Raw genomic sequence first — 27,168 nt, 5'->3', positions numbered from 1 at the left:
ATTGTAGGTATATGTATAAAATGAATTTTCCTTAGCTTTCAAATAGTTACTAATAAATTAGGATGCTTTAAAAATGCATACATTAATATAATAAACAAAAAATTAATGTAAGACTGTTAAATGTGTCCAAAAAATGAAGAGTTGTTAATGATACTAAAAAAGATTGAGAAAGCTGAGAATAATATTAGAAAAATGTAAAACTGAATGCCTATTATTTAAACGGTGGACAAAAATCTTGTGGCAGATAACTTGGCAAAAAATACTGTAAATAGAATACAGAATACAGTACATACAGTATATAATTTGTAAATAAAATGTGTATTATGTACATATAGTATATAATTTGCAGTATATAATAGCTCAACATATTTGGAATATTTAATAAAACATTTAAAAATACATATGTAGTACACAATATATAAATGTACAATCCCATGCAAAAAAATGGGCCATGCACAAAATGGCAAAACATTAAGTTTTTTAAAGTCCTAACAACAAATCATTAAAATTAAATAGTTTATTAGGGGATTTTTTTTGGAAGTCTTTTGGGCAAACCTGCAGACAACCTGTTACAGAAAGAAGAGTCAGCATTTTTCCACTCAGCACTGATGGCTTCAAACAGTTGAAAAACATTGCCAGGCCAGTTTGTGTTAAATATGAGACCAAACATTTCTGTGGGGTTTAAATCTGGACTCTGACCAGCCCAAAATTATCAGTAAAAACATTATATATGGGCTTCGTCCGTTTGTTTGGCCTGGGAGCGTACAAATACATATGAGATACAAGGTTTTGTTCCAACAACGACTATATAAAAACACCTCCGGTCAAAACATAGAATTTGATGAGAGGTATTCAACCATGATGAGGTGAACAAAATATGTAATTTAACCAGAGCTGCACAAATATCAGGGTTCATATATAGAGTTCGCATACAATTGTGTATATGAACCCTGTTAGAAAACCTCTTATGATCACTTAAGGACAGCATCATTGCTGATGAGATGGTTTCCGCCCCTCTTTTGGAGGGTGTCACACTTTAAGCAGGGCTTCATTGTGTTGCAGTTTTTCTTGCTTTAACCATGACTTTCAATGTCTGTGTCTACAGCCTCATTCTTTCTGTACTTTGGCTTACAGGTGCATTGTTAACTATCTAATCAGTTTCATTGCTGTAGATGAATTAATGTCAATATACATCATGTTCTCTTCATGACTCTCTTTAACAGGTCTCTCTGCAGCTGTGAATGTCAATCAATCTCCACTCCACATTACAAAGAAGAGAGCAGAATCTGCTGAAATAATGTGTTCACACAACCACAAAGACTACGATCGCATTCTCTGGTACAAGCAGCACAACCAGACGTTTGAACTGATGGGAAATGTTTATTCTACCTTACCAAATATTGAGCCTCATTACAAAGGCAAAATTAAACTGGAGGGGGATGCAGTGAGATATTCTTCTTTAATCATGATGAATCTTTCCTTTGAGGACACTACGGTGTATTTTTGTGCTGCAAGGAGAGCACAGTGATACATACATGCTCAGTGTTTAACAAATACTCTAATCTCATCTGCTAAGCATGTAACGATATAAGTAGGAAACCACAGCCATGTGCTCAGTGACTACAGCACAGACTATATGTTCACATAAGTAGCCTAGTTGTCTGTTAAGCAGCCTGCTCATGATGTCATTTCCAGGTGCTGACAGTCTAAATGTGAAAGCTTATCTGTCTCACTCCAGACTCAATATGATCGGTACTGTTGTCACCATCAGTGTTTCTTTCTTGTACTTGACAGGTATGGAAACAACTTTAAAAAAATTGGAAGTAAAAAGGAAACTTTTTGAAAGTTTTCGAGGAAAAAACAATTAAAGGGGTGTGGCCATACTGTCTGGAAATAGCATATTATAGATTAGAATGCAGATTCACTGTCTATTTTTTCTATTTTTATATATTTGATCTGTTTTTTTAACAGGCTTGTCAGTATGTTCAACAGTCACTCAGAAGCCTACTGACTTGTTGAAGAACAAAGATGATTCTGTGAAGCTTGAGTGTTTTCACAACATCACAGGCTATAATGTCATCCTCTGGTACAAACAGTCTGAGCACAGAGATCTACAATTATTGGGATTTCTTTACAGAGAAAATAAAAATATAGAATCTGGTTTGAAGAGGAATATTACACTTGATGGAGATGGATCAAAAAGCAGCACTTTGATGATGGAGAACTTGGCATCAAATGACAGTGCAGTGTATTATTGCGCTGCGAGTAAGCACAGTACTTAAGACTCCTGGTTACCTCTACAAAAACCTCATACTCAAAAATTTGCATGTTAGGAGTATGGCAACATAGTTTATGTTGAAGAATATTGTCACTTTCCAAAATAAAAAAATAAATAAATAAACTTCATTTTTTGCTATTTTCTTTTTTTCTACATCATCAGAGCACAGCAGCTTCACATTGTTCACATTGTCTAAAAATTTCATGATGAATAGACGAAATAGAAATACTTCAAATTTGCTTGGAATAAAGTCATGTTACATTAGCTTACATTAAGAGTTAAGAATGTTTTTACCTTCTCCTGTAAAGTTAGCATTTTGTAAATACTCGTTTTTCTTTGGACAGCTACAATATGAAAGTATTAGTAAGGCAATGAGTAAGATTTGTCGAATTATGCTACAGGTGAAAAGATATAAACTGACAACCAAGTGACATTTAGTGACATTTAGAAGATTTGCTTTTGCTGTCTTTTGCAGAAGAACTCCTTAAGGGGGCAGCATTGATGTACATAAATAGAAAGCAGATCCAGCTTCCACCTACAGTAAAGCCCTCACACTGAACTGCTTCTTTTTAATATTCTTGACACTAAACATGTTCAGCACTGTAGTCACATATTTCTTTATACAATGGCTCGTAGGTGAGTAAAGTGGAATATCACTCAGTTCTTCACCGCTTGTTTTTTAAATGTTGTTTTATTTAATGATTGCAATTGCTCCTGTAATGTTCTTCCAGGGATCTCCACATCACTAACGGTTGTACAGTCTCCTGCCAATCTATTCCTGCTACCTATAGAAGCACTGAACATCACCTGTAGCCACAACGACAAAAGCTATGACAAAATCTACTGGTATCGGCAGGTCAAGCAAGATCTTGAGCTCCTTGGCTTTCTGTCCTTTACGAATCCTCAAATAGACCGAAAAGATTTCAACATTTCAGGAGATGCAGAGAAGGAAGGCTTCCTCACAGCTTCTTCTGTGACAGCCGAACACAGTGCTTTGTACTTCTGCGCTGTCAGTGCAGCACAGTGCTGCAAATACATTGAACCACGTACTGAAAACCCCTCCTACATCATATGACATGCTTGCACCTGTGCCAAAAGCCAAAATGCATACGTTCTAACAGCAGGTGGAGTCACTACTTTATCATGACGTATGAAAATGTATATTAACATACAAAGAAAAGCATTTAAGTTGTCACACAGCATTGGAAAACATGACCAAAATCTCAATCATAGTCTTTTTCTTCAGTGTAGAAGGTGAGCATGGTTCAAAAATGATCTGAATGTTCTTTATTATGATATTTTGAGAGTGATATCACTGCTTTTTCTTGTAGTCGGCGTGTTCTCTGCTCTCATCATCCAGCAGTCCCCGCCACATGTACTGAAGACACCTGACCAGAGAGAAGCGAAGTTTAGTTGCAGACATGGTGATACCAGCTATCCTTACATGTACTGGTATCAACAGAAGAATGGCTCCATTGAGCTGATCGGAATGCTGCACTATGAAAGAGCCACGCCGGAGGACAGTTTCAAAGCACGATTCGACATCTCAGGACACTCTCAGGGTGATGCATTTCTGGTCATATCTAATATAACTGCGGCAGACAGCGCGGTATATTTCTGTGCTGCTAGTATGCACAGCCATTCACCTCCCTGCTCACCTCAACAAAAAGCTACACACCACACCTGTAAATAAGACAGAGGCTGATCTCTGATTAGGACAGTTTGCACCAGAACAAAATATAGAAACTGTGCCATTAGAGGTCACCAATAAAAGAAATAGTACAATATATTTTAAAGATTTGCTGATTATTCCAGTTGCATTATCAAACCATCAACCATTGTTTTATGATTTTCTTTTGTTTTTGATCATATTTCACAGTAGGGAAAAAAACATATTTCCATTGAAGTTAATTGCTCTCATCAGGTAATTCTATGCAACATAAATTAAAAAGACATTACATTTTACACATTAAAGGACTCATATCACTCATTTATCTTGCATTTTATTTTTTTCTAACTAAGAAGAATCAGTTAGAATTTATGTTTACTGTTTTCCAACCTCCCTTTGCTCTTAGAATTAAACAGCCTGTTTTCATTACTGTATCTTTAAAACATATGTAAATGACCTCTGATTTGATTGGCTGCCCTGTATTGTGCCTCACTTAAAGAGCAGCCTTGGCTGAAACACTCCTTATAACTTCAGTGTGAATGGGTGGAGCTAAACTGCTGAGGTGACTGACGTGGTGGTTTTGGTGACATCATAAAAACTATTAACTGAAAACACTTTAGCAGTGTTTACATACTTCACTAAACTGTTAATAAACTATCTGGTGAATTCTGAACAGTTAGGGTTAGAATTAGGACTAGGTTTTGGTTATGACCATTGTTAGTGTTAGGTTCATTGTTCAATGATGGAATCATGAACTCAGAAGTGTAAAAAGGCACTTTGGATGCAAACCTGCAGAAGTCTGCAAAGAAACTGCTCAAACGATAATCTGAGACAAACCATTTTTTTGAAAGAATACTTTGCTAAAAAGAAAGTAACTGTCAAGGAATAGTGTGTTTAAAATAAATGCTGCTTGGTTTGATATTTTGTTTTCTAACACAATTAACTTAATACATTTATAAGAATGACACAAACATCCAAATACTTTTTGGGGCCTCTGTAGTTCAAGCAACAAAAGCAATGACACAGAGATATCTAGATTATTGGGTTTGCTTACATTTTTAAATGTTGGTATATCACTTTGGTTTATATTACATTGGAAATTTAGAGAAATATGCCCTTTTAAATTAGCCCTAACAATCTTAAGCTATTTTTAAAAATGTCTAATGCAGCACACAGATATGAATTACAGTTACATAATATCAACTAATATTAAAATGTTAAAAATAAATGTTTTTGAGTGGATGTATGGGTCTAGCAAAAACTGTCATAGAATATAGAATATGTGGTAGTTCATGTACAGAGACAGGGCTTTTAATAGAACACTGTCTGGCACATTTTTAAGAGCACAACACTTAAAATACTTGCTATTCCAATAGGGGGCAGTGAGGAGAAATGGAACAGCTGAAACAGTCTTGGCTGTGTCTTATGCACACAGACAGATTGCTTCAGCATTGACTGTCTCTTACACCTCTTCACAATGATGCAGGCAATGCCCATACCCAAATTCCTTATCCTCAAAACTGTCTTACTGCTATTATTAACAGGTGAGATATATACCTTATCTCTTACATTAATAAAAATATAAATGAGATTTGTTTATGTCAAGGAGCAAATATTTTTTTCTCTTTCTTTGTTCTATAGCAAAAACACTGAGTAACAAAGCTGTCCAGACTCCTCGAGATTTGATAAAACACATAGGAGATACTGCCGTGTTCTACTGTGAACATACTATATCAGGATATGACCGTATGCTTTGGTACAAGCAGGGCAACTCAGAGACAGAGTTGAAATATCTTGGGAATCTATTTTATTTAACTCCAACCCCTGAGGAGCAGAGGTTTACCCTGAATGGAGATGGAAGGTCGAAGGGATCATTCGGCATTGCTAAACTCACTGCGGACGACAGCTCGGTTTACTTCTGTGCAGCATATGCACAGTTCCATATCTGCTGTGACCACAACACAAAAACCCCTCCTCATACCCGACCTCAGAAGAGCAAGGACTTCATAACACTATATAGGAGGAGACAAAAGAGTCCTTATATATGCAAATATAAAAAAAAAATGTAATTGGTCGAGTCAGGGCTCTTTTTTGGCTGCCTAAGCTGTTGACACACTAAATAAATAGCAACACATTCCTACAACCTCACTTTCTTCCAGCAGCAACTGTTCCACCTGACTTCTTCTTACAATAGATTTCACTTCACACATTCATGATGGCGTTACAAACATTGCTTTTCCACATTATGCTCCTCTGGATGACAGGTAATGCCTACTGAATAGAACAAAACGCACATAAGACATACATTTACACAAGCTTAAATCAAATTTAATAGAAATTGATGATACTAATCAGAGTTCTTTCTTCTCTGAAGATATCTCCTTAAGCTCAGAAATCATTCAGCCCACTGCAGTGTTCAAGGCACCAGGAGAAAATGTAAGCCTAAGTTGTACCCACACATACAAAGACTATTTTTACCTTTACTGGTACCAACAGACAACGAAAGACACATCATTAAGACTTACTGGATACCTCTACACAACAACATTCTACAGTGAAAAGGACTTGGAGAAGCGCTTTCGCATTAGTGGAGATGCAAAAACCGAGGGGACACTGCAGATTTCCAATCTTTCCTCAGAGGACAGTGCTGTTTATTACTGCGCTGTGAGAGATGCACAGTGCCACAGCTTCCCACTGCCTTCTGCAAAAACACTTATCTCATTAACCGCGTGCACACGCTTACTGAAAGTGTGTCTGCAGTTGAGGTGATCTTCTGCTGCAGAAAGCAACATCACTAGTATTTATTAATAAAGCTTTACTTGTCATTAGAATTCCCCTTAAAAATAGCACTTGTTCAACAGGATATTTTCAGTGTCTAATGTATGAGTTAGCCCTGAAATATTTGGTAAATAACTCATTCTAGCCATATGAATAACTGTTTTGTCGACAGAAACATGGTTTTGCAGATGGTTCTTTTGGATGTTTAATTTTTGTCAAGCTGATTCTATATAGACCATAGGACCAAACCAGGTACTCTGGTTTCCTCCCACAGTCCAAAGACATGCAGTCAGGCCTATTGGACATGCTAAATTGCCCCTAGGTGTGAGTGTGTGTGTGAATGTGTATGTCTGTCTGTCTGCCCTGCGATGGACTGGCAACCTGTTCAGGAAGTGTCCTGCCTTCCGCCCAATGACTGCTGGGATAGGCTCCAGCTGCCCCTGCGGCCCAGAAGGATAAGCAGCTTAGAAAATGTGTGTGTGTGTGTGTGTGTTTTCCCCAATATGTTCATCTTGGCAAATAAATGGGAATTGTTCACCACAATATGCAGACAAATGCCACATTTTATTTTGTTCCCTGTAGATGATATAATAAATATTACCAGGGCTTTTCAAATATTTGCATATACAGCTTGTACAGCACTGTTTCTCACTTGTATTGCTCATGTGCTGTTCTTAGCCTTTTCTGAGCAGAACTCTTGCAGATGTGGGGGTGAGAGTCCAAGAACCACATTACTATTAAATAATGTAGAAATAGAAGCACTAACAAAATGAAAGTTACTTTTATTCACTTTTGGAGCCAACAGGGGGAGATATAACTCAGGTAGTTTTGATGAATCGTGAGACTGGTAGGGTGAAAAGACTTTCTGCTGCTGCTCTTTGTACTCTGCAGTCACTCTCTGACTGACACTGAGCATCGGAAGGATGTTTGAGGTGCTTTGCGGACTCTACATTCTTCTCAGCGTGTTATCCAGTACGACTTCCAAACAACAACTTAGATACAAATATGTTCTTATTTTTTATACAGTTTGATGTTTTTTGTTTTTTTTTTTTAAATCTCATGCTATTTTTTTCATCAACAGGTCTGTCATACTGTGTTCTGATTGAGCAACCATCAAATTTGATAGTAAAATCAACAGATGATGTTAAGATTTCCTGCAGCCATAATGACGCAGATAAAGATGTCATGTTATGGTATCAACAACGCAGAGACAGCCCGGCTCTGGCTTTGATCAGTTATAACTATGCCAAAATTACACCAAACTATGAGCCTGAATTCACAGACCGCTTCAAACACAGCAGGATTGACACACTAAAGGGGGACCTGACCATTTCTAACCTCAGCATATCAGACTCTGCTGTCTATTTCTGTGCTGTCAGGAGACACAGTGCTGTTGTTTCATCACTCACCTGACTTAAAACCTAAGCACACAGGAAATCCACACAAAGGCCATGCACACTATGTGTAATTCTGATTAAAATGAAACGTTTTAATGCAGGACAAACTATTTATCAGGAATTAACACAACATTTTGAGTGTTTCTGCCAATACAGCACTTTTGGTAATCTCAAATTTTAGACAAGAGTGTATGAATTTTAAATAATATTTTAAAATAGTGTTAACTGGAAAATGGATACTTATTTTAGGCTGGCAATTTCTTTTTACGCATCTGTTGATTAAAATTACAAATGTGGAATATAAATAAAATTGTTTTTTTTGACCCAAAATATGCTTCATAAATTCTACAAACTCAAACATTTAGCAAATATTGTCACAATTTACAATAAGCCAACCCTTATAAAAAGTTTTTGGCTTTAAAATGAGTATGTTAATAGTTTCCTGCCAGTTGCTTGCCAAATACTGAGCCAACATTCATCTATACTGTTAAAGCTCAGATCTTGCTGGTTACTTATTTCTCTTTGTTTTCTCCATACAATTCTATACACTGTTACATGTTTTTTCCATGTGAAAAGAACATATTTGTACCTTTTCGCAACCTAATGTTTTAAAACAGAACAATAAAATAAAAAGCCTGGAGACAAGACGGGGTGTGTGGAGTCAATACAACTTAGAAAATATAATTTCAGTGAATAATGGTACAGTTATGTTCCCTGAATAAAGGTACTGAGATGTACCCTTTAGGGCACCACCCAGTCACAAGAGGGGTCCTGCCCCAGTGAGAGTTTACTACCTTTTTTTCTGAGAGTGTAGAATCAGATTGTTGCTTTTTTTATTTATGTGTTATAGCTGATTATGACCCAATTAATAACCATGAATGAACAAATTTGAAACCTTTTTAAAGTCCTTATAACTTCAGTCTTACTGTGAAGTGGTACCCAAATATTGTGCAAAAGTCTTTATTTCATGCTAAAAAATATTGTGTTTGACTCGTGCAAAAAACGTGAACATGTATCTACAAAAAACACTGATGGGACTTAAAATTGCCTGTAGTTGCAGAAATGTTTTTCATTGGACTGATGACGAAAGAGCATGGGGGGAGTGACTGCACTGTCATAGTGCACATCACATGGACAATGTGGGAAAATTAACTGAATTCCACAGCTGAAGTTCATCAACACTTCTCTTTAAACCAAGGTCAACATGGCAGAAGCTCTCAAATACACATTCTGTCTTATTTTACTGAAAGGTATGTTAGAGAAGACCGCTTTCAGAACGTTAACTGAAACTGAACTGAATCTTCCACATAGAAATGTCACGTTATTTTTATAATCCATACCTGCTCGTTATTTTTTCTCTTTTAGGCTTCAGTGAAGGAGTGCTGATCACACAGTGGCCTGAATACGTCTTCAAACTCACAAGAACCTCAGTGGACATGCACTGTTTCCAAAACGACACTGACTATGACTACATGTATTGGTACAGACAGCTCCAAGGCAAAGAGCCAGTGCTTATAGCAAGATATGTAGCTCAAAACCCCACGTATGAGAAGGGTTTTGAGAACGGCTTTACGGTCTGGGGCACAGAGAGGAAGAAATGGTCTCTGACAGTGGACGTCAAAAAGGACAGTGATGCATTATATCTGTGTGCTGCTAGTTTCCACAGTGAATAAGAGTTGGCATATTGTGGAACAAAAACATACTGGAAGACAGCCAGGCACTCACACCTGACTCCACCATGATGATGCTACTTTTTGCACTATAACACAAACCTACCAAATGACAAGCCATCATGTACAAACTGAACGCATTAACATCTTAGCATAGAGAAACAGACCTCTGATTTCCTGATAGCCCACAAAAAAACATTTCCTGAAAGCTGTAAGTGCAGCTGTGGCACGACACTCCCTCCTCCCCCACAGCCTTTAAACCACAAAGACTCCTCAGGGTTTTACAGCTAATATGGTTAAATGCTCAAGTGTGTGTTTGTAAAGGCAACAGTGTCAATGCTCTTTTTAGCACTCTCACTCTCTCAGTCTCTCTCTTGATCATTATAATTTTGTATGTGAGCATGACTGCTTCAAGCTGTGCATCATAAGAATGTTTACAAACTGCTTCTGAACTGTTCTTCCTTTTATTTGTGACATCCTTGAGCTTGTAGTGAAGCAGGAACGTAGAGTATTCATCCAGTGTGGAGAGCCATACACATGGCACAGTAGCCACAAGGACATTTGATTTGGCCTGGCAGAAAGTTGCCTAACCCCCTCTCATTCCTTAAGCAATGAAAGAATACATGCTGTTATAGCATATTATATTTTTTTATGACTTTAGTTTTAGCTGTTTTTCACATGGCACTTTTACTAACAATACATATTAGGAAATAAGGTAACACTTTACATTAAGGGTACATGATCTGCCATTAATTAAGGCATTTACTAATGAATAACTAATCAGAAAGTAATGAGTCATTAATCAGGAACAAATGAATAAGTCGTACATTAACAACCACAAGACTAAATTACTAACGCATGTACTAATGAATGAAGATGAAGGTAATAAAGGCTTTATTCAGTGCCTGAATTTATTAAGAATTCATGTTCTAATTAATGTTGTCACAAGATCCCCCTGAGGCACAGTGCTCTGGAATATTATGCCTATCAAAGTCAACTGTTTTTTTTTATAGCTCCATCCTCTCATCATCTTGTCCTTCTTCTTCATCATGTTGTGTAAGCAGCCCTTGTATTTGCCTGTTTCTATCTGTCAGGTCTTGAGTTTGTTGTTTTTGATTTCTTATGTTACCTCGTCTGTTTCTATCCACCTAGTGACTGTTTAGTAAAATTAAAAGCTTACACTGACATTGTTTTGCAACTAGTCACTCAGTGCCTCATGAGGGAATGGTTTAGCCTACAGTTACCACTGAACTGAGAAATCAGTTCATTATTGGAGTGTCTTTCTCGTGGGGTCATAAGAATCCTTAATTGTATGTACATTTTTGTGCTTTCCCAGATCTAGTACACCTGACTGAACTCAACTGCTGATTTACAAGCTCCTGTTGTGCTGGTTGAGGTGTGTCAGTATGAGAAAAATACAAAACTATGCAGTGTCAATTCTCAATTCACTATAAAGAAAGCCGTGATTACTGATAACTCATGATGAATTCATGTTTGTGCCTCCTAAAGTAAAGTGATGAACCAGTCACACTTTGTTACTGATTAAAAGCTAATAAAATAGCAGGGATTAATCATTTTACTTACCAAAATGACAGTCATTCTTTTGCCCTCTCAAGGACAGTGATGAAGGATAAGTAGCTAACTTACAATATGGCTCATATGAAAACACGACATTGACGAAATTCACAGGAATAAAAAAGCATATTATTATTATCATCATCTTATGACGTCTACACAACACACAGAACCAGAGCAGGTGAATCTGTCACTGTAACACGGAAAATGAGGAGAACCCAACACACAGTGGTTCTGTAGTTCCACAAACATCTGTAAAACGGACAGAACTGCTGGCTGATTAAAGTCAAACATATTCACACTGCAGCGGTGTTTCCACATAACTCACACAAGCTGAAGACTGAGTCTGTGACTCAGCTTTACTGAAAAACTCAGAACGGAGCACAAAAGAAAGGGGAGAAAACGTCGCCAGGTTAGCGCTCGGCTAAGCGCAGTTAGCGCCCTCTCGCTGTCTCGGCTCAGTCTGTTTACTACTGGGCCCTGTGAAGCACTGCCACCGCACACATAGCCCTTCACAATAAGAGTCCCTGTCAAAGGAGGAATAACAAATGAACCAGGCAGCATAAAATTAACATGTGATTTTAACCAGACAGAACAGACGTGCCTGACGCCACATATTACTACTACAATCACACGACGCTCGTGAGGAAGACAAACACCTTACTATTAAAACCAAAAAGGTTTATTCCAAATAACTAAGCACCAAACCAATTATTTAAGCTACTTTATAACGAATTTAGTAATAATAGTACCTGCAAATCCGTTCTGTTTCACCGCAGATAACAGCTGCATGTTTTACACGTTAGTCTAAAAAGAGGTGAGGCACGAACATACATACTAGCACTCACAACGCTCAGACAACAATACCACGTGTAAATATTATATCTGCGATGTAAATTACGTATATAATACAGTATGCATATGCATAACTCACCTTTAAAAGTAAGAAAAATGCGAAATATTGCAAAAAGGCGAAAAGAGAAATATTGATTTTTTTTATTATTTCAATTATTTTCATTCGCTTCTCTTAAACATTGTACTAGAGATATTCACTCAAGACTCTATGGCCGCTTGACATTACATTTCAAAATGCTGTGTTTCCATTAATAAAACATTTTTTAAAAAGAATAATAGATGTATAATGGGAAACACATTTTCATTTTTTGAAGGTGGTATTTCTCAGAATAACTGTGGCATATATTAAGATAATTCACAGTTTTACTTAAATCAAATGCCTATTTTCAGTAAATAAACTAGTTTAGCGTTTATTAAACATACAACAGTTTATGTTTCTGTTGTAACATTATGACATTGCAGTATGACATAGGTAATCATAAATTGCATGAATAGAATGAAACTAACAGAGCTTCTAGCAGTTCGCCAATGTGTACTAACATTCTTTTTGTATGCTTAATTAACACATGAATTCCTAATTAATTCAGGCACTGAATAAAGCCTTTATTGCCTTCATCTTCATTCATTAGTACATACGTTAGTAATTTAGTCTTGTGGTTGTTAATATATGACTTGATTCATTTGTTCCTGATTAATGATTCATTATTTTCTGATTAGTTATTCATTAGTAAATGCCTTAATTACAGATAGGTCATGTACCTTTAATATAAGGTGTTACCGGAAATAAGATTTAACAGAAACCAACAAAACAGCTAAGAATGCTGGACACCTTCTTGAGCACTAGATTACTAGATTTGCATTTTAGCATATTAGTGAAGTAAACCAAAAAATAAGCAATTATAATGTTTTACATTGCATAAGCATTACATTTTGGTCCCCCATGATAAAACGTTTGGGCACCCTAGTGTAAAGCAATAGAGATTGTGATGAGAAGGAAGTTTTGATACATTTAACAGGTTTAGCAGTAGGTTACCAGTGGTTTTGTAACTGAAATTCTACAGTCCACATGTGCGGACTCCAGTCTTGGTGGGCCACAGCACTGTTAAGCGTTTTGCCTCATTAAACCAACTTGGTTCAACTCATCAGTTAATAAGCAAGACCTTTAGAAGTGGGAAAATGCTAATATCTGCAGAAGGAACGCAGAAGGCCCAGAAGGAACCCAGTTTGACACTACTGCCATGGCCCTTGGTTTTTGCTTCAAATTATGCTGCCCTAAAGGAGATTTTTACTGTAATAGCTTCAGCAGTACAAGTTTGGTGAAAATGTTGAGAAAATTTAGAATCGTGATGTGTACACCTTTACTACTTTGTTCTTCTCAATACATGGAGGATAGCCAGAAATATCAGATTTATAGCATCCACTTTATTCTAAATACCTTTAGATGTTTAAATTAGTTATTTTCAGATAGCACAGGGTTTATTTGAGGGATAGGGGTTAAAATGACTGTAAATGTTTATTCCCTACACGTTTGCACTTGTTACTTCCCACTTTGTGGCTGCACAAGCACTACAGTTTCTCCTCTACTATTCGGCATCAGAGTGCTCTCTCAGTCTGACTCTCAGTGTCTGCGCTGCTCATGGCATAAAGGCAAAGTGAGATTCAGTCATCAGAAGGATGCATGTTGCTTGTGGATTGTGTGCATTTTTTGTTTTGTTTTTAGGTACAGCTTATTAAAAAACAAAAAGCAATCAAAAATAATTACTATAGTATTATTTTGTTATCAGATTTTTCAAGTTTTACAGCTTTTTTCTTCAACAGGTGCAGCTTCTGTGAAGGTTCAACAGAGCTCATTGCTTTTTGCCAAACAAAGAGACACCGTAAAGATTGACTGTAGCCATGATGACAGTACTTACACTACTGTGTTATGGTATCAACAAAAGAGCAACAGCACAGCTTTGGCTCTGATCGGCTACACCGTCGGCACAGGTAGTCCAAGCAAAGAACTCCCAGACCGGTTCACACTGAACAGAGAGACAACCCTGAAAGGAAAACTGACCATCTCAGAGCTCCAGCAGTCTGATTCTGCTGTTTATTACTGCGCTGTCAGTAAACACAGTGCTGCACATTCATATGAGTGCCGTACCAAAACCCCAAACACCAAACATACAAACCGCCCCTGCTTCAAACTGTAACTGCAGCTTTGTTCTGTATTTCTGGCTTATTATCTGATTGTTAGCATCATGTTTGTGGTTTGTTGTTTGATGGGGTTTTACACTACACTCTACTGTTAAGCATGGAAATGGGGCAAGTATTGTTTACTGACTAAAAGAGCTGATATGTATCATTTCAACTCAGCTTTTGCTTTTTTTCCTTTTTTAAAATGAATATTGCTGCATTTAAAGTCTGAAAATGCATGTGCAAAGACTTCTCTCTGTTTTGTGCCAGTAGGGGGAGATGTGACTCAGCTATCTGACCTGTTCTCGAGTTTATACATTGTCATCTCTCTCTCTCTCTCTCTCTCTCTCTCTCTCTCTCTCTCTCATTCATACATCCTGAATCACTTACTCTGTCTTCTACAGACATTCAGAAGGACGTGTGGCATTCCCTATTTGCTGAGCATTTTCCTTATTGCGTTTTCAAGTATGATTCAGTAAAGAAAATATGTCATTATGTATATATTTTGACACATTTTGCTCTCTTAATGTATTTGTTTTCTTACAGTATCTCTCTTATGTTTAACAGAGATGGCAGACAGTGTAAAGTTTCAGCAGAAAAAACAGAAAAGAACAGAAAAAAGGTTTATAATGATGGCCTACTCATATTAAATGTGTTGCCACACAGAAAATGTTAAAAACATGTAAAAACAAATCTTGCTCTGATATTCGCCTGCTCTCAGGGCTCAGGTGTAACAGAATACAAATATTTGGAATATGCAGTTAGAGTACAGAAAAAAAGTATCTGTATTAAGCCCAAGTTACATATAATGATGGCAACATTTCCCAATACAGTTACTTTTACATTTTTGCATATTTACTCACTAAATTGAAATAACTACACATTTTAAATCAGTAGTGTACTCTAAAGGAGAACTGAACAAATGGCTTTTTTTTTTTCAAACATTAAGGCCTGAGTTGCCTAATAAATCAGTGTGATGGGCCAGTTAGCAAAAGCTTTACTGAGCTCTTCTGCTGAATGATATAAATGAACAGTCTCCTCAGTAGTGGACATGTTTGAGAGTGATAAGACTTGCATTAGGGTTGTGCTGGACTCATTAATGTGTTTCATGGCATGAAGTTACATACATTTCAATAACTGAAAAGCACATAGCTGCCCTTACAGTGAATTTTAAAGCATTATGTTATTGATATACAGCCAATTTTAATTTTCAGGTCTGCTGAGATTAGCAAAAAGTATGCATTTGGTGGAAAAAAATTAAACATGTAAAGTTAGTTCATTAAACAGGGAGCAGTTCTGCTTTGTAAATTGTGAAACAAAGAGAGAAATTCAATATGAACAGTGCCAATTAAGCAAAAATGACTACAGCAAAGCCACCCACACATACCTTATTGTATTCTGTACATATTCCTTTTTATTTTACTTTTTTGTGGACTGTGATATTGTAAAATATTTTGCTGAATACATTTAGGACTGCATATTTAGCACTGACTGATCACTATTTTTTCAAAATACTCTGCTGAACTGTGCCTGCTCCTACCAAAAGCAACAAGCTACCTAAACAACAAACAAACTTTAGTGTTTTATATTCAACTGGGGAGGAATGTGAAGAACATTTGCTCTGTGAGTTCTCTGTCAGAATTTAACAGCAGTGGCAGTATCAAAGAGACTAGATGAATTATCCACTGCCATTTTGGAGACATACAGTGCAAACAATACACTAACAATACACATGTAAATATTATAAGCCTGCCTCACTAGTTAGGGTTTTGCTTAACTTTTAATACCAAAGAAACAAAATATATGCTTCAGTGAAATATCTTGAAACGGAGGTTAAACGTTACATATGTCCACTTTTTGTTTGTTTGTTTGTTTGTTTTGGTTGGCAGGAGTGTGGCCAAATCATATGAAAAAGTTTAGTTAATCAGAGATGCAGTGTATGTTTTAATTAAAACATGTTTGATTTGAAAACTCTGTCGAAGCTGTGGGATTAAAATTACAAGAAAACTAACATTATTTGGAGACTCAAAGATCAACTCCTGGGTTTACAGAATTCATGGTTCACTTAAGGAAGCTGACCTGCCTCACTCAACTCCACTCATCTGCATAATTCAAACTGATATAAAGGCAGTGTGCATGAGCTAAAGTGGGTGATGTCCTCACTCAGAAGGATGTGCGGTGCTTGTGCAGTATGTCTGTTCTTTATTTTGTTTGCAGGTATGACCTCCTTCCAAAATTATTGATTCATTAACTTTTTCTTATTTTTAATTGCCCTCTTTAAGCCTGACTTTTTTTCTGTTCAACAGGGAAGACAAATTGTGTTACATTTCAACAGATTCAGTCACTCCTAGCCAAAGACAACGTAACAATCACCTGTAGCCATGATGACAATAGCTTGCAAATCATGTATTGGTATCAACAAAAGAGTCACAGTACAGCTATGACCCTAATCGGCTTTGGCTATCCCACGACTGACCAAACCTATGAAGATGGATTTAAAGAGCGATTCAAATTGAACAGACAAGGAGCCACAAAAGGAAATCTGACCATCTCAAAGCTCCTCCAGTCTGATTCTGCTGTTTATTACTGCGCTGCCAGTATGCACAGTGCTGCACATTCACAAGGCTGCTGTACTAAAACCCCAAACTTCAAACACACTCAAAACTGTAGCTTCACACTGCAGCATTTGTTTTGTGTCTGGTTTCTTATCACCCCATACCCTTTCTACTTTGAGATCAATCTTAAAGATTATTGTACTACAGCTCAAGTCAGCTATGATTATATCACACTGAGGTGATGACCAGGGCTGAGCAATGGACGGAGAACCAAAACAAAAGCAAGGCATATGTCTAGAAAACTATGGCAGCTGAAGTAAATAAATGGGGGGGCTTGTCACAAATTACAAATATAAGGGACATTTTCTAATGAGGCAAATCTGCACTCATCACAGAAACAAGTTGCTTATCCTTGTTAAGGAGCATTTCAGCCTGAAAACTACATTTACTATATTATTAAACATGTTATGCAGTATTCAGTAGAGCCACCTTGCACAACGGGTAAGACAGAATTCACAATGTTGTGTGCTCTTTGGGTTTTCATCCGTTAATACAGTGAATCATGAATAGCGCTCAGCCTTCAGTTAGGGCTATACGTGTCAGAACTATAATAATCCTAATTATAATGCATGTTGGCGCTAAGGTAACATTCATGTGTGCATTTTTTTTATTTTGATATTTTATCTTGTAGCAGTTCAGTACTGAGCCCTGGCACAGAGCTGCCTGTTTTTCATTAAAACACACTGCCTGAAATGCACCATTTGTATTCACAGTCAGTGACATATCTAGGATTCCTAGAAGGCCTAGAATGATACTGTTCTCTCAAAATTGGTCCCACAAACTGGAACTAAAAACATGATTAGTTGATTCCACTGTCAGGTTAATCTGACATGTTAGGCCTTCAGTCCAGCTCCTGAAGTCTTATCCATGGAGAGAGCAGTATTGACATACACAACAACATCCTAACTGTATAATTTTCCTTTGCCATCATATGAAAGAAACAGAAAAAACATCATCGTCATCTCTGAAGGCCTAGAAGGCCCTGAGGGTTCCCCACTGGGGAAATCCTGCACTGTAAAATGCCCCCAGATACAAATTGGCAGCTCAGGTTTCAGTCTGTAAACAAACAAGTTAAATGAAAAATGTCAGTCTGTCTACATTTTCCATCCCCATGTAACTGACATTAAAACGATGGACTGTACACAGCATGTGCATGATAATGTGATTGGTGACCATGAAAGCATCAGCTGAAATCAACATGCTCCTCCCTAAACCATCCACACACATCAAAAAAGGATAATCACACACACTCTGTTAGAGTTGTTTTCTCTGAGTTCGCTCATTCTGAATTATATAAAGGAAATGTGCTGAAGTGAGGGACCCTTTTGAGCTGTGCATCAGAAAAATGTATGCTACGTCTGGACTGTGCATGTTTTTCATTGTGTTTTTAGGTACGTGTTGTTTGAAAAATACTAGATGATTAATGATTTACTACTATTGCCTTACATTCTTATCTCAGTGGTTTGTAGTGATTTTAATGGATCTCTTTTCTCTACAGGGAAGACAAACTGTGCTAAAATTCAACAGATCCCATCGCTGTTTGCCAGCCAAAACGACAACATAACAATCAATTGTAGCCATAATGACGGTAGCTTACTAGTTATGCTATGGTATCAGCAAAAGAGTGACAGTACAGCTATGGCTCTGATTGGCTACAGCTATGGCACAAATGATCCAAAATATGAAGAAGGATTTAAAAAACAATTTAAACTGAACAAACAGGAAACTGAAAAAGGAGATCTGACCATCACAAGTCTCCGTCAGTCTGATTCTGCTGTTTATTACTGCGCTGCCAGTATGCACAGTGCTGCACATTCATATGACTGCCGTACTAAAACCTCAAACACCGAACACACAGGAAACTATAAAAACTGTAGCTTTATGCTGCATTTCTGCTTTGTTATCAGATGACACAGTGTACTGTTTCACTCATAGCTGTAATTTAATGATTATATGCCTGCAATGCTGTAGTTTTAGTCATCTACATTTGAAACACATTGGCTAAATGCATTTTGTTTATGTCTGTCTTTGTTTAGTAGGAGATTTCCTCAATCCACCTATCAGACATTCAGTTGTCAACAGTGTCATTCTGTATTATTCTCTCTATCATTCTTGTTCTCTACCAGTGTCATTTACTAGATCAGCCCTTCCACGACAGTACAGAGCCAATGTGTCGAAGTTAATGTGATAATATTGCATTAATGCAATCTTACTTTGCTGCAGTTAAAAAACATTAGTGTCATTAATGCAGGTTTTTTTGACCCTATTAATCACCCGTAGTTCAAGCTGCAATTTGAATGCATGACACTCTAATCGTAAAGTGAATTAGACTGTATTAAAATTGCTCTGTACTCTTTTAATTGGTGAATGATGCAGACAGGCCTCCTGAACAGGAAGTTCCATTTCAAAACTTGACAAAACTGAGGTTATGTGTAGTCACTGTCAGGCTGAGTTATTATTACTGGAGTACATCCAGCCTACGGTATCACATGCAGGCCAAGAACACATCTAACATCAACACTGTTAGCTCTGAAAATGTATGACAGACCACACTCAACAATGTGCGGTGGAAAACCATGGACGTGTTTACCACCAGCAAATTAACGCTAGTAATTGCTAAATGGAGAGTCACAGCATGCATATTATATCGCTGTTGTCGGAACAAAACCTCATATCTCCAAAATGGTAACTTTACAGGAGAAGGAAAAAAACATACTTTACTTTCAATGTAATATTTTTTACAAGTAATTTCAAGCCATTTCTTTTAGTCTATTCTTCATGAAATTTACACACAATGTAAAGGGACAAACACCTCAGTGTCACTGATGGACTGAGAATAGTCCACCAACCAAAAAAATCCAGTCAACAGCATCCTCTGGGCAGCATCCTGTGACCACTGATGAAGGACTAGAGGATGACCAACACAAACTGTGCGGCAGCAGATGAGCTATCGTCTCTGACTTTACATCTACAAGGTAGACTGACAAGGTAGGAGTGTCTAATAGAGTGGACAGTGAGTGGACACAGTGTTTAAAACCTCCAGCAGCACTGCTGTGTCTGACCCACTCAGACCAGCACAACACACAATAACACACCACCACCATTTCAGTGTTACTGCAGTGCTGAGAATGATCCACCACCCAAATAGTAACTGCTCTGTGAGGGTCCATGGGGGTCCTTACCACTGAAGAACAGGGTAAAAGGGTGCTAACAAAGCATGCAGAGAAACAGATGGACTACAGTCTGTAACTGTAGAACTACGAAGTGCACCTATATAGTAAGTGGAGCTGATAAAATGCACAATGAGCATAGAAACAAGGTGCATAATGTTATGCCTGATAGATCCACCTCATCAGGTGAAACAATCATGCTCCTCCCCAAACCATCCTCACATGTCACTGCAGATCTAAAATGGAGAGTGAGAGAGTTCTGGCTGTCAGTGAATGTTATAAAGGCATTGTGCTGAAGTGAGAGAGGCGCTCTCGAGCTGTGAAGGATGCGTGTTACTTCTGGACTTTGTGTGTTTTTATTTTTGTTTTTAGGCAAGTCTTGCTTAAAAATTTGCACAAAAATTTGGATTTGTCTTACATTCTTTTGTCAGAATCATAGAGGTTTATGGTGATTTTTTTGAAGTTTGATATCTATTTTAATATCTTTCTGTGTTTCTTCAACAGGGAGAACAAACTGCGCGAAAGTTGAACAGAGCTTGATTCTTTTTGCCAACAAAACAGAGAACATTACAATCCCATGTAGCCATGATGACAATACCTTACTGGTCATGTTATGGTACCAGCAAAAGAGTGACAGTACAGCTATGGCTTTCATTGGCTATGCCAGTGGTATGAGTAACCTATTCTATGAGGATGAATTTAAAACTGAGCGGTTCAAACTGAGCAAAACAAGCATCCAGAAAGGAGATCTGACCATCTCTGAGCTCCGCCAGTCTGATTCTGCTGTTTATTACTGTGCAGCCAGTAAGCACAGTGCTGCATATTCATACGACTGTCTTACTAAAACCCCAAACACACAGGTGCACAAACACTCTGCTTCAAACTGAGACTGACTGATGAGGTTTTATACTAATGTTACTTATTCTGGAAAAACTCTGGTCTCTTTCCCAACAACCAACAGAATTAAGCATAAAACTACAGCTGTTACACAACTTCCCTCTTCCCCAAAGCCCCCTAAACGACAAAAACACCTCTCTATTAACAGAATTATGCTAATTCCCTTTCAGATTTTCTAACACTTGAACAGAGTTTAAAATCATTACAAAGAGCAATCCAGTAACACACAGGGTGGAAAAAGTCACATGCAGGAGGTGTTTCTAATAGATGTAAAAATTCTAATAGATTTCTAATACACACACACACACACACACACATCCTCTAAGCCACTTATCCTTCTGGGTCGTGGGGGGAGCTAGAGCCTATCCCAGCAGTCATTGGCCGGAAGGCTAGATTTCTTATAGATTAATTCAATTTATTTATTTACAATTTATTATTTCTAAAACAGAGATTTTAAGTGACATGCAATTAAAAAAAAACTAGATCTCTATCTAGATCTCTATCGTTATGAAAATCTCTCTCAGTGCTCATCACTGAAAGAAACAAGATTCAAGAGAAAAAATCTGGAAGCTCCAAAACGTGTATTTAATGATGCTACATCGCTCCACATAGTGGTGATTATAGGACTGTAAATTGGGGTGGCCATGGCAATTTTAGGGGGTTCAAAGTCTATAGACTTAAAAAAATAATTTGATCAAAAATGACCTGAAGACACATGAAGTAGCATTATCAAATTTCTGTTCATGAGTGGGTGTCAGATTTCTGGGATAGTCTGGCTTCACCACTGCCTAGCTCTGTCTGGTGTCAATAGGTCACACACTATTCCACAGTACTTTTCTGTTTCATGATTTCCTGAAACGCTCTTTCTTCCTTCTGGGCACTCATGCCACCATGTCTTTATTAATGATGAACCATTTCATGAGTACTTTACCAGTGCAATGAAAACACATGTAAACATGTTTAGGCCAATTTGAGTATAATTTTATCCAGTTTATCTTTTGACAACATTTAAACTTACAACATGTGACAAATATCACATAAAAGTGAAACGGCTTCTGCATCTCACAAGTCTAAAAGAAATATTGCCATTTATATCATTAATAATATCATGCTTTCACCTCATTCGTCATTAGCAAGGACTGCTTTTGGATTAGGCTCAGAAGAACAACTGAGTAAAAACTTTTTATTTTTTTTCTTTACTTCACATTTGCAGATGCTGACCCAGTCCAGTCTGCACAAACATCTGCCTTATCCAAATCCCTGACATAGGGACAGTGTGTCAACTCTGTGAATTTGTATGTATTCTTCATTGTGTTTGTAGGTATGAAAGTGTTATTGACTCACTGGTCTGCTTCAAACTGAGACTGTCTGATGAGGTTTCATACTAATGTTACTTATTATGGAAAAACTCTGGTCTTTTTCATAACAACCAACAGAATTAAGCATAAAACTACAGCTGTTACACAACTTCCCTCTTCCCCAAAGCCCCCTAAACGACAAAAACACCTCTCTATTAACAGAATTATGCAAATTCCCTTTCAGATTTTCTAACACATGAACAGAGTTTAAAATCATTACAAAGAGCAATCCAGTAAAAGTTACATACAGGAGGTGTTTCTAATAGATGTAAAAATTCTAATAGATTTCTAATACACACACACACACACACACACACACACACACACACACACACACACATCCTCTAAGCCACTTATCCTTCTGGGTCGTGGAGGGAGCTAGAGCCTAGCTTAGATGAGCCCTCAAAGGGGAGACTACACATGTTGGCTTTGGCAGGAGAAGGTCTCCAGAAATCATTCCAACCTGATGCATTTCCCTTTCCAAACACAAAAAATTGTGATCAGATAGCAATAAAATACTTTAAAAAGCTTAATTTTTTTAACAAAAACTAAAGGCTGTATGGTTAGCAAGAACAAAAATAAAAGTGATACACCACAGTATTAAACCAAAACTTATAGCCAGACAAAGCAATTACTGACAAAATTTCTGTTAGTTATGTTCACACTTCTTAAAAATACATTTTGCCTTATGTAGGGCAAGTGCATTTCAATAGGAAAATACACTCCTCGCTGTCCTCTCTTCCACTCATATTGCGAGTGACCACTCACTTGATGCAGGTCACTCTTCCTAGTGGTGAGTAAAAGTTGGCAAGGGCATATTAAAAAACTACTGAATCAGCAGCCTGTTCTGTAGTGTCATAGCACAACGTCATCAACCTCACAGACATACCATCTTGGAATTCCAGCTCTTCACAAGGTTTAAATGTTTAAAGTAGAACCCCTCTGTCCACATCTGCCTATATTACTGTGTTGTATATTCTCTTTTTGAACTTATAGCTGCCCTCTTTGGAGATAGTAAGGAACTGTTATCAAATCAGAATCACTTTCATGCTTTTAACTGTCCCAGAGTTTATTATAGTATCACTGAATGATCCTGGGTGGCACAGTGGCGCAGTGGGTAGCGCTGTCGCCTCACAGCAAGAATGGCCTGGGTTCGATTCCCGGCCGGGCGATCAGGGTCATTTCTGTGTGGAGGTTGCATGTTCTCCCCGTGTCTGTGTGGGTTTCCTCTGGGTACTCCGGTTTCCTCCCACAGTCCAAAAACATGCAGTCAGGCCAATTGGACATGCTAAATTGCCCCTAGGTGTGAGTGTGTGTGTGAATGTGTATGTCTGTCTGTCTGCCCTGCGATGGACTGGCGACCTGTCCAGGGTGTATCCTGCCTTCCGCCCATTGACAGCTGGGATAGGCTCCAGCACCCCACCGTGACCCAGAAGGATAAGCGGTTTAGATGATGGATGGATGAATGCTCCTGGACTTCTGATGGGAAATGAGCACTCAAACACATGACTTACAACAATATTAACCTGAATAACCTGGAATGTAGAAATTTCCACACTTGATTTTTGAGAACTGTGTTAATGCAAACATCAGGTAAAGCAATCATGCTCCTCCCCAAACCATCCTCACACATAGCCTGCAATCCCACGCATAACTGCAGACCATAAATGACTCTTTCAGAGTCGCTTTTCTCTGAGTTCTCTTTCACTCTGACTCTACGTGCATGACATTAAGAGAATGCGCAGAAGTGAGTGACTCTCACTCGAGCTGTGCATCAGAAAGATGTGTGTAACTTCTGGAGTATGCATGTTTTTAATTTTGTTTTTAGGTATGTATTACTTACAATTTTTCATCACATATGATTAATATGTCCTCCATATTTATGTCAAAATAGAAGTTTACGGTGATTTTTCTATTATTTTGCTATTATTTTGTAAAATTGATTGTCTTTCTTCAACAGGGACGACAACAGGTGCAAACGTTGAACAGATCTCAACTGTTTTTGTGAACACAAAAGACAATGTAACAATTCAGTGTAGCCATGATGACAGTACCCTAACATATATGTATTGGTATCAGCAAAAGAGTGACAGTACAGCTATGGCCCTGATCGGCTACACTGCTGGCATGAGTAAGCCAGTCCCTGAAGACAGGTTTAAAACGCGATTCACACAGAACAGAACAAGCATCCAGAAAGGAGATCTGATCATCTCTGAGCTCCTCCAGTCTGATTCTGCTGTTTATTACTGTGCAGCCAGTAAACACAGTGCTGCACATTCGTATGACTGTCTTACTAAAACCCCAAACACCAAACTCACAGGTGCACAAACCCTTTGCTTCTTTACTTCTGGTTTATTTGATGAGGTTTTACACCGGTGATTTCTTATGGAGGAAGTCTGGTTTCTTTCTTAATGAACTTCAGAATTTAGCCAATAGGGGACGCACATGTAGTACATGAGTTGTGTGAGCTCCCTTTCAGATTCTTTTAAACTTAAACATGGTTTGAAAACATTACAAGGAGCAATACAAAAACAGAGAACAAGTATTTTATGTCTATATTCACACCAAGTTCTTGGAAATGAATGCATGTAATAGAGACTGTGCTAGCTATCCACCAATATAGGGAGAATGTTCAATTACAAGGATGTACAGTTACATTATATATATATACGGTGGATGTACAATTGCATTGTAAATAATTAGCAGTTCTGCAAACTTACTTTTGTGTGGCTCTGCTGTGTCTGCCTGTAACGACATACGCTGAACTACTTTCTGTTCATGAGTGGTTGGAGGCATTCTAAACAGCCAGTTATGTGAAAGTTTGGGATGGCACCCAGAGTGGCCAACCAGATTTCAGGAGTCCACCCGTCAAGAGCGCATAACTCAGAACAATAGCAATAGACAGAGAAGGCCTATTTATTTCTGTGAATTAAAAATGCATTTTAAAAAAATATATTTTAATTAATGTTTATTCATTAAAGTCATGCTTTTATTTAAACTCCGTAAGTGTTACTGTACTACTGTTGCCTTATGGAATGTTTTAAATTCTTGAGACTCTCAGTGGAAAATTGTTTTTCTCTGTGGTTTCTAGTCTAGACATAGTTAAGCGAGCTCTCTTATTGGTTACAACTACTACAAGAGCTGAAGTGTTTTTTTGCTCCAGTTTGATTTTAACACCAACAAAAACAGCATCAGATAATCATCATCATTAGCATTCCTTTAAAAATTAAAACGATGACACTTTTAGCCATTTAAAAGTGAAATGGCTGAACTTTTCATCATCAAAAAACACTGCTCAATGCTCAGTTAAGAAGAACAAGCAAGTAATAAAAATAGCTTAAACAATGAAAAATGTTTCCTTTAAATGGATCATTACAGTATTGCATTATAAATGTACAAAAAATAACAAATGTACTTTGTCTTTACTTTTTTTTTTCTCGAAGGCTGACCCGCCCCACTCCACACACACGCCTGCATAATCTGAGCCCTGATATAGAGGCAGTGTGTTAAAGTGGGATTAACTTGTTTTCCATATTTATGTCGGAATAGAGGTTTACAGTGCTTTTCAGGTTTGATAACTATTTTGTCCATTTTTGTAATAACCATCTTTCTTCAACGGGGAGGACAAACTGTGCTGAAATTGAACAGAGCTCAGCTGTTTTTGCCAAAACAAAAGAAAATGTAACAATCAAATGTAGCCATGGTGCACATTCATATAACTGTCATACTAAAACCCCAAACACCAAATGCACAGGTGCACAAAGCCATCCTGGTTCATCTGATGAGGTTTTATACTAGAGTTGTTTCCTATGCAGGAAGTCTGGTCTCTTTCCCAGTGAGCAAGATGTAAAATTACAAGTAAACGAGTAAACGAGTAGTTAAAAAACTACTTAAGTACTGAGTTACTTTTTCGTATGTCCGCTGTCACAACCTGAACATATTTCTGAGTTGACTCGGCTACATCACTGGAAATAATCTGTGTAGAAAAACACTAGAGCTAAAGTTCTGAGAGCTGAGACTGATCACAGTCCGCTCTGCTAGTCACATATACACACCTTTCTGTGAACTGTGTAAGGAACAAGGTTTACATTAAACTGCATGGTTAGATGATTATATAAGACACCCTAGTTTTTCTGTTTCCAATAAAGTATTTTAGAATACCTGAAAGACTCTGTAGAGGCTGTTACTGTTTGATTAACTTCATTTAAGAGAAAAATCTAAGTCAAATTATGAGTAAAATACTTAATTAATCCTATAATTTTAGTGAAAGTCCTGCTGCCCATCAGCCCCCTGGACTCTAGCTTACGTTAATAGGTGTGTTAATAACCTCTACAGACAGTAAACACATTCACAGCCTTCAGACTGTGTATTTTCACTGACATCGGTTCAGAACATTCACACCATTAAAATCAGCGGCAACATCAGCAACTTAGCCAGCTTTGATTTTTACTGTAATATATATACAGAACCAGACATTACTACTACATTTCACAGTTAAACAGCTGCACAGCCTCTCACAGTTAAAGACAAACACCAAAGCAGAGAGAGAGAGAGAGAGAGAGAGAGAGAGAGAGAGGGGGCAGTGAGGTGAGGAGGGATCAGATCAGGCCAGTCAACAGTGCTACAGAATCACTGTCCAGAGTTGATGAAGAACCTGTATTAGACTAGATTTCTATCTCAGCTGTTCATGACCATCTCCAAAACAGCAGCCAAACTAGGCTGTATTTTAAA

The 27,168-nt window shown here is 37.6% G+C and overlaps 1 protein-coding gene and 3 gene segments (V, D, J or C); all 4 read left to right on the top strand.

Annotated features, from left to right (window-relative positions):
* The first annotated feature begins 2,832 nt into the window (after nucleotides 1-2,832).
* Nucleotides 2,833-3,353, top strand: LOC118823208. The segment is given in 2 exon segments: nucleotides 2,833-2,914; nucleotides 3,010-3,353. Coding segments are annotated over 2 exon segments (390 nt in total).
* A 113-nt stretch (nucleotides 3,354-3,466) lies between these two features.
* Nucleotides 3,467-3,971, top strand: LOC118823207. The segment is given in 2 exon segments: nucleotides 3,467-3,532; nucleotides 3,610-3,971. Coding segments are annotated over 2 exon segments (405 nt in total).
* A 1,428-nt stretch (nucleotides 3,972-5,399) lies between these two features.
* On the top strand, nucleotides 5,400-6,081 carry LOC118823227. The segment is given in 2 exon segments: nucleotides 5,400-5,491; nucleotides 5,589-6,081. Coding segments are annotated over 2 exon segments (495 nt in total).
* Nucleotides 6,082-9,158: 3,077 nt separating this feature from the next.
* The window catches only part of LOC118823226 (M1-specific T cell receptor beta chain-like), an 88,174-nt gene continuing 70,164 nt past the window's right edge, over nucleotides 9,159-27,168 (top strand). Inside the window, exons 1-3 of the mRNA XM_036592658.1 lie at nucleotides 9,159-9,372; nucleotides 9,488-9,778; nucleotides 13,239-13,257. Coding sequence (XP_036448551.1) covers nucleotides 9,327-9,372; nucleotides 9,488-9,778; nucleotides 13,239-13,257 — 356 coding nt within the window. The 5' untranslated portion in view covers nucleotides 9,159-9,326. The remainder of the gene's footprint in view (nucleotides 9,373-9,487; nucleotides 9,779-13,238; nucleotides 13,258-27,168) is intronic.

The sequence above is a fragment of the Colossoma macropomum genome, unplaced genomic scaffold, assembly GCF_904425465.1.
Source record: "Colossoma macropomum unplaced genomic scaffold, Colossoma_macropomum, whole genome shotgun sequence".
Classification (NCBI taxonomy): Eukaryota; Metazoa; Chordata; class Actinopteri; order Characiformes; family Serrasalmidae; genus Colossoma; species Colossoma macropomum.
Note: the sequence above shows the minus strand (reverse complement) of the source record. Positions and strands in the feature narration are given on the sequence as shown.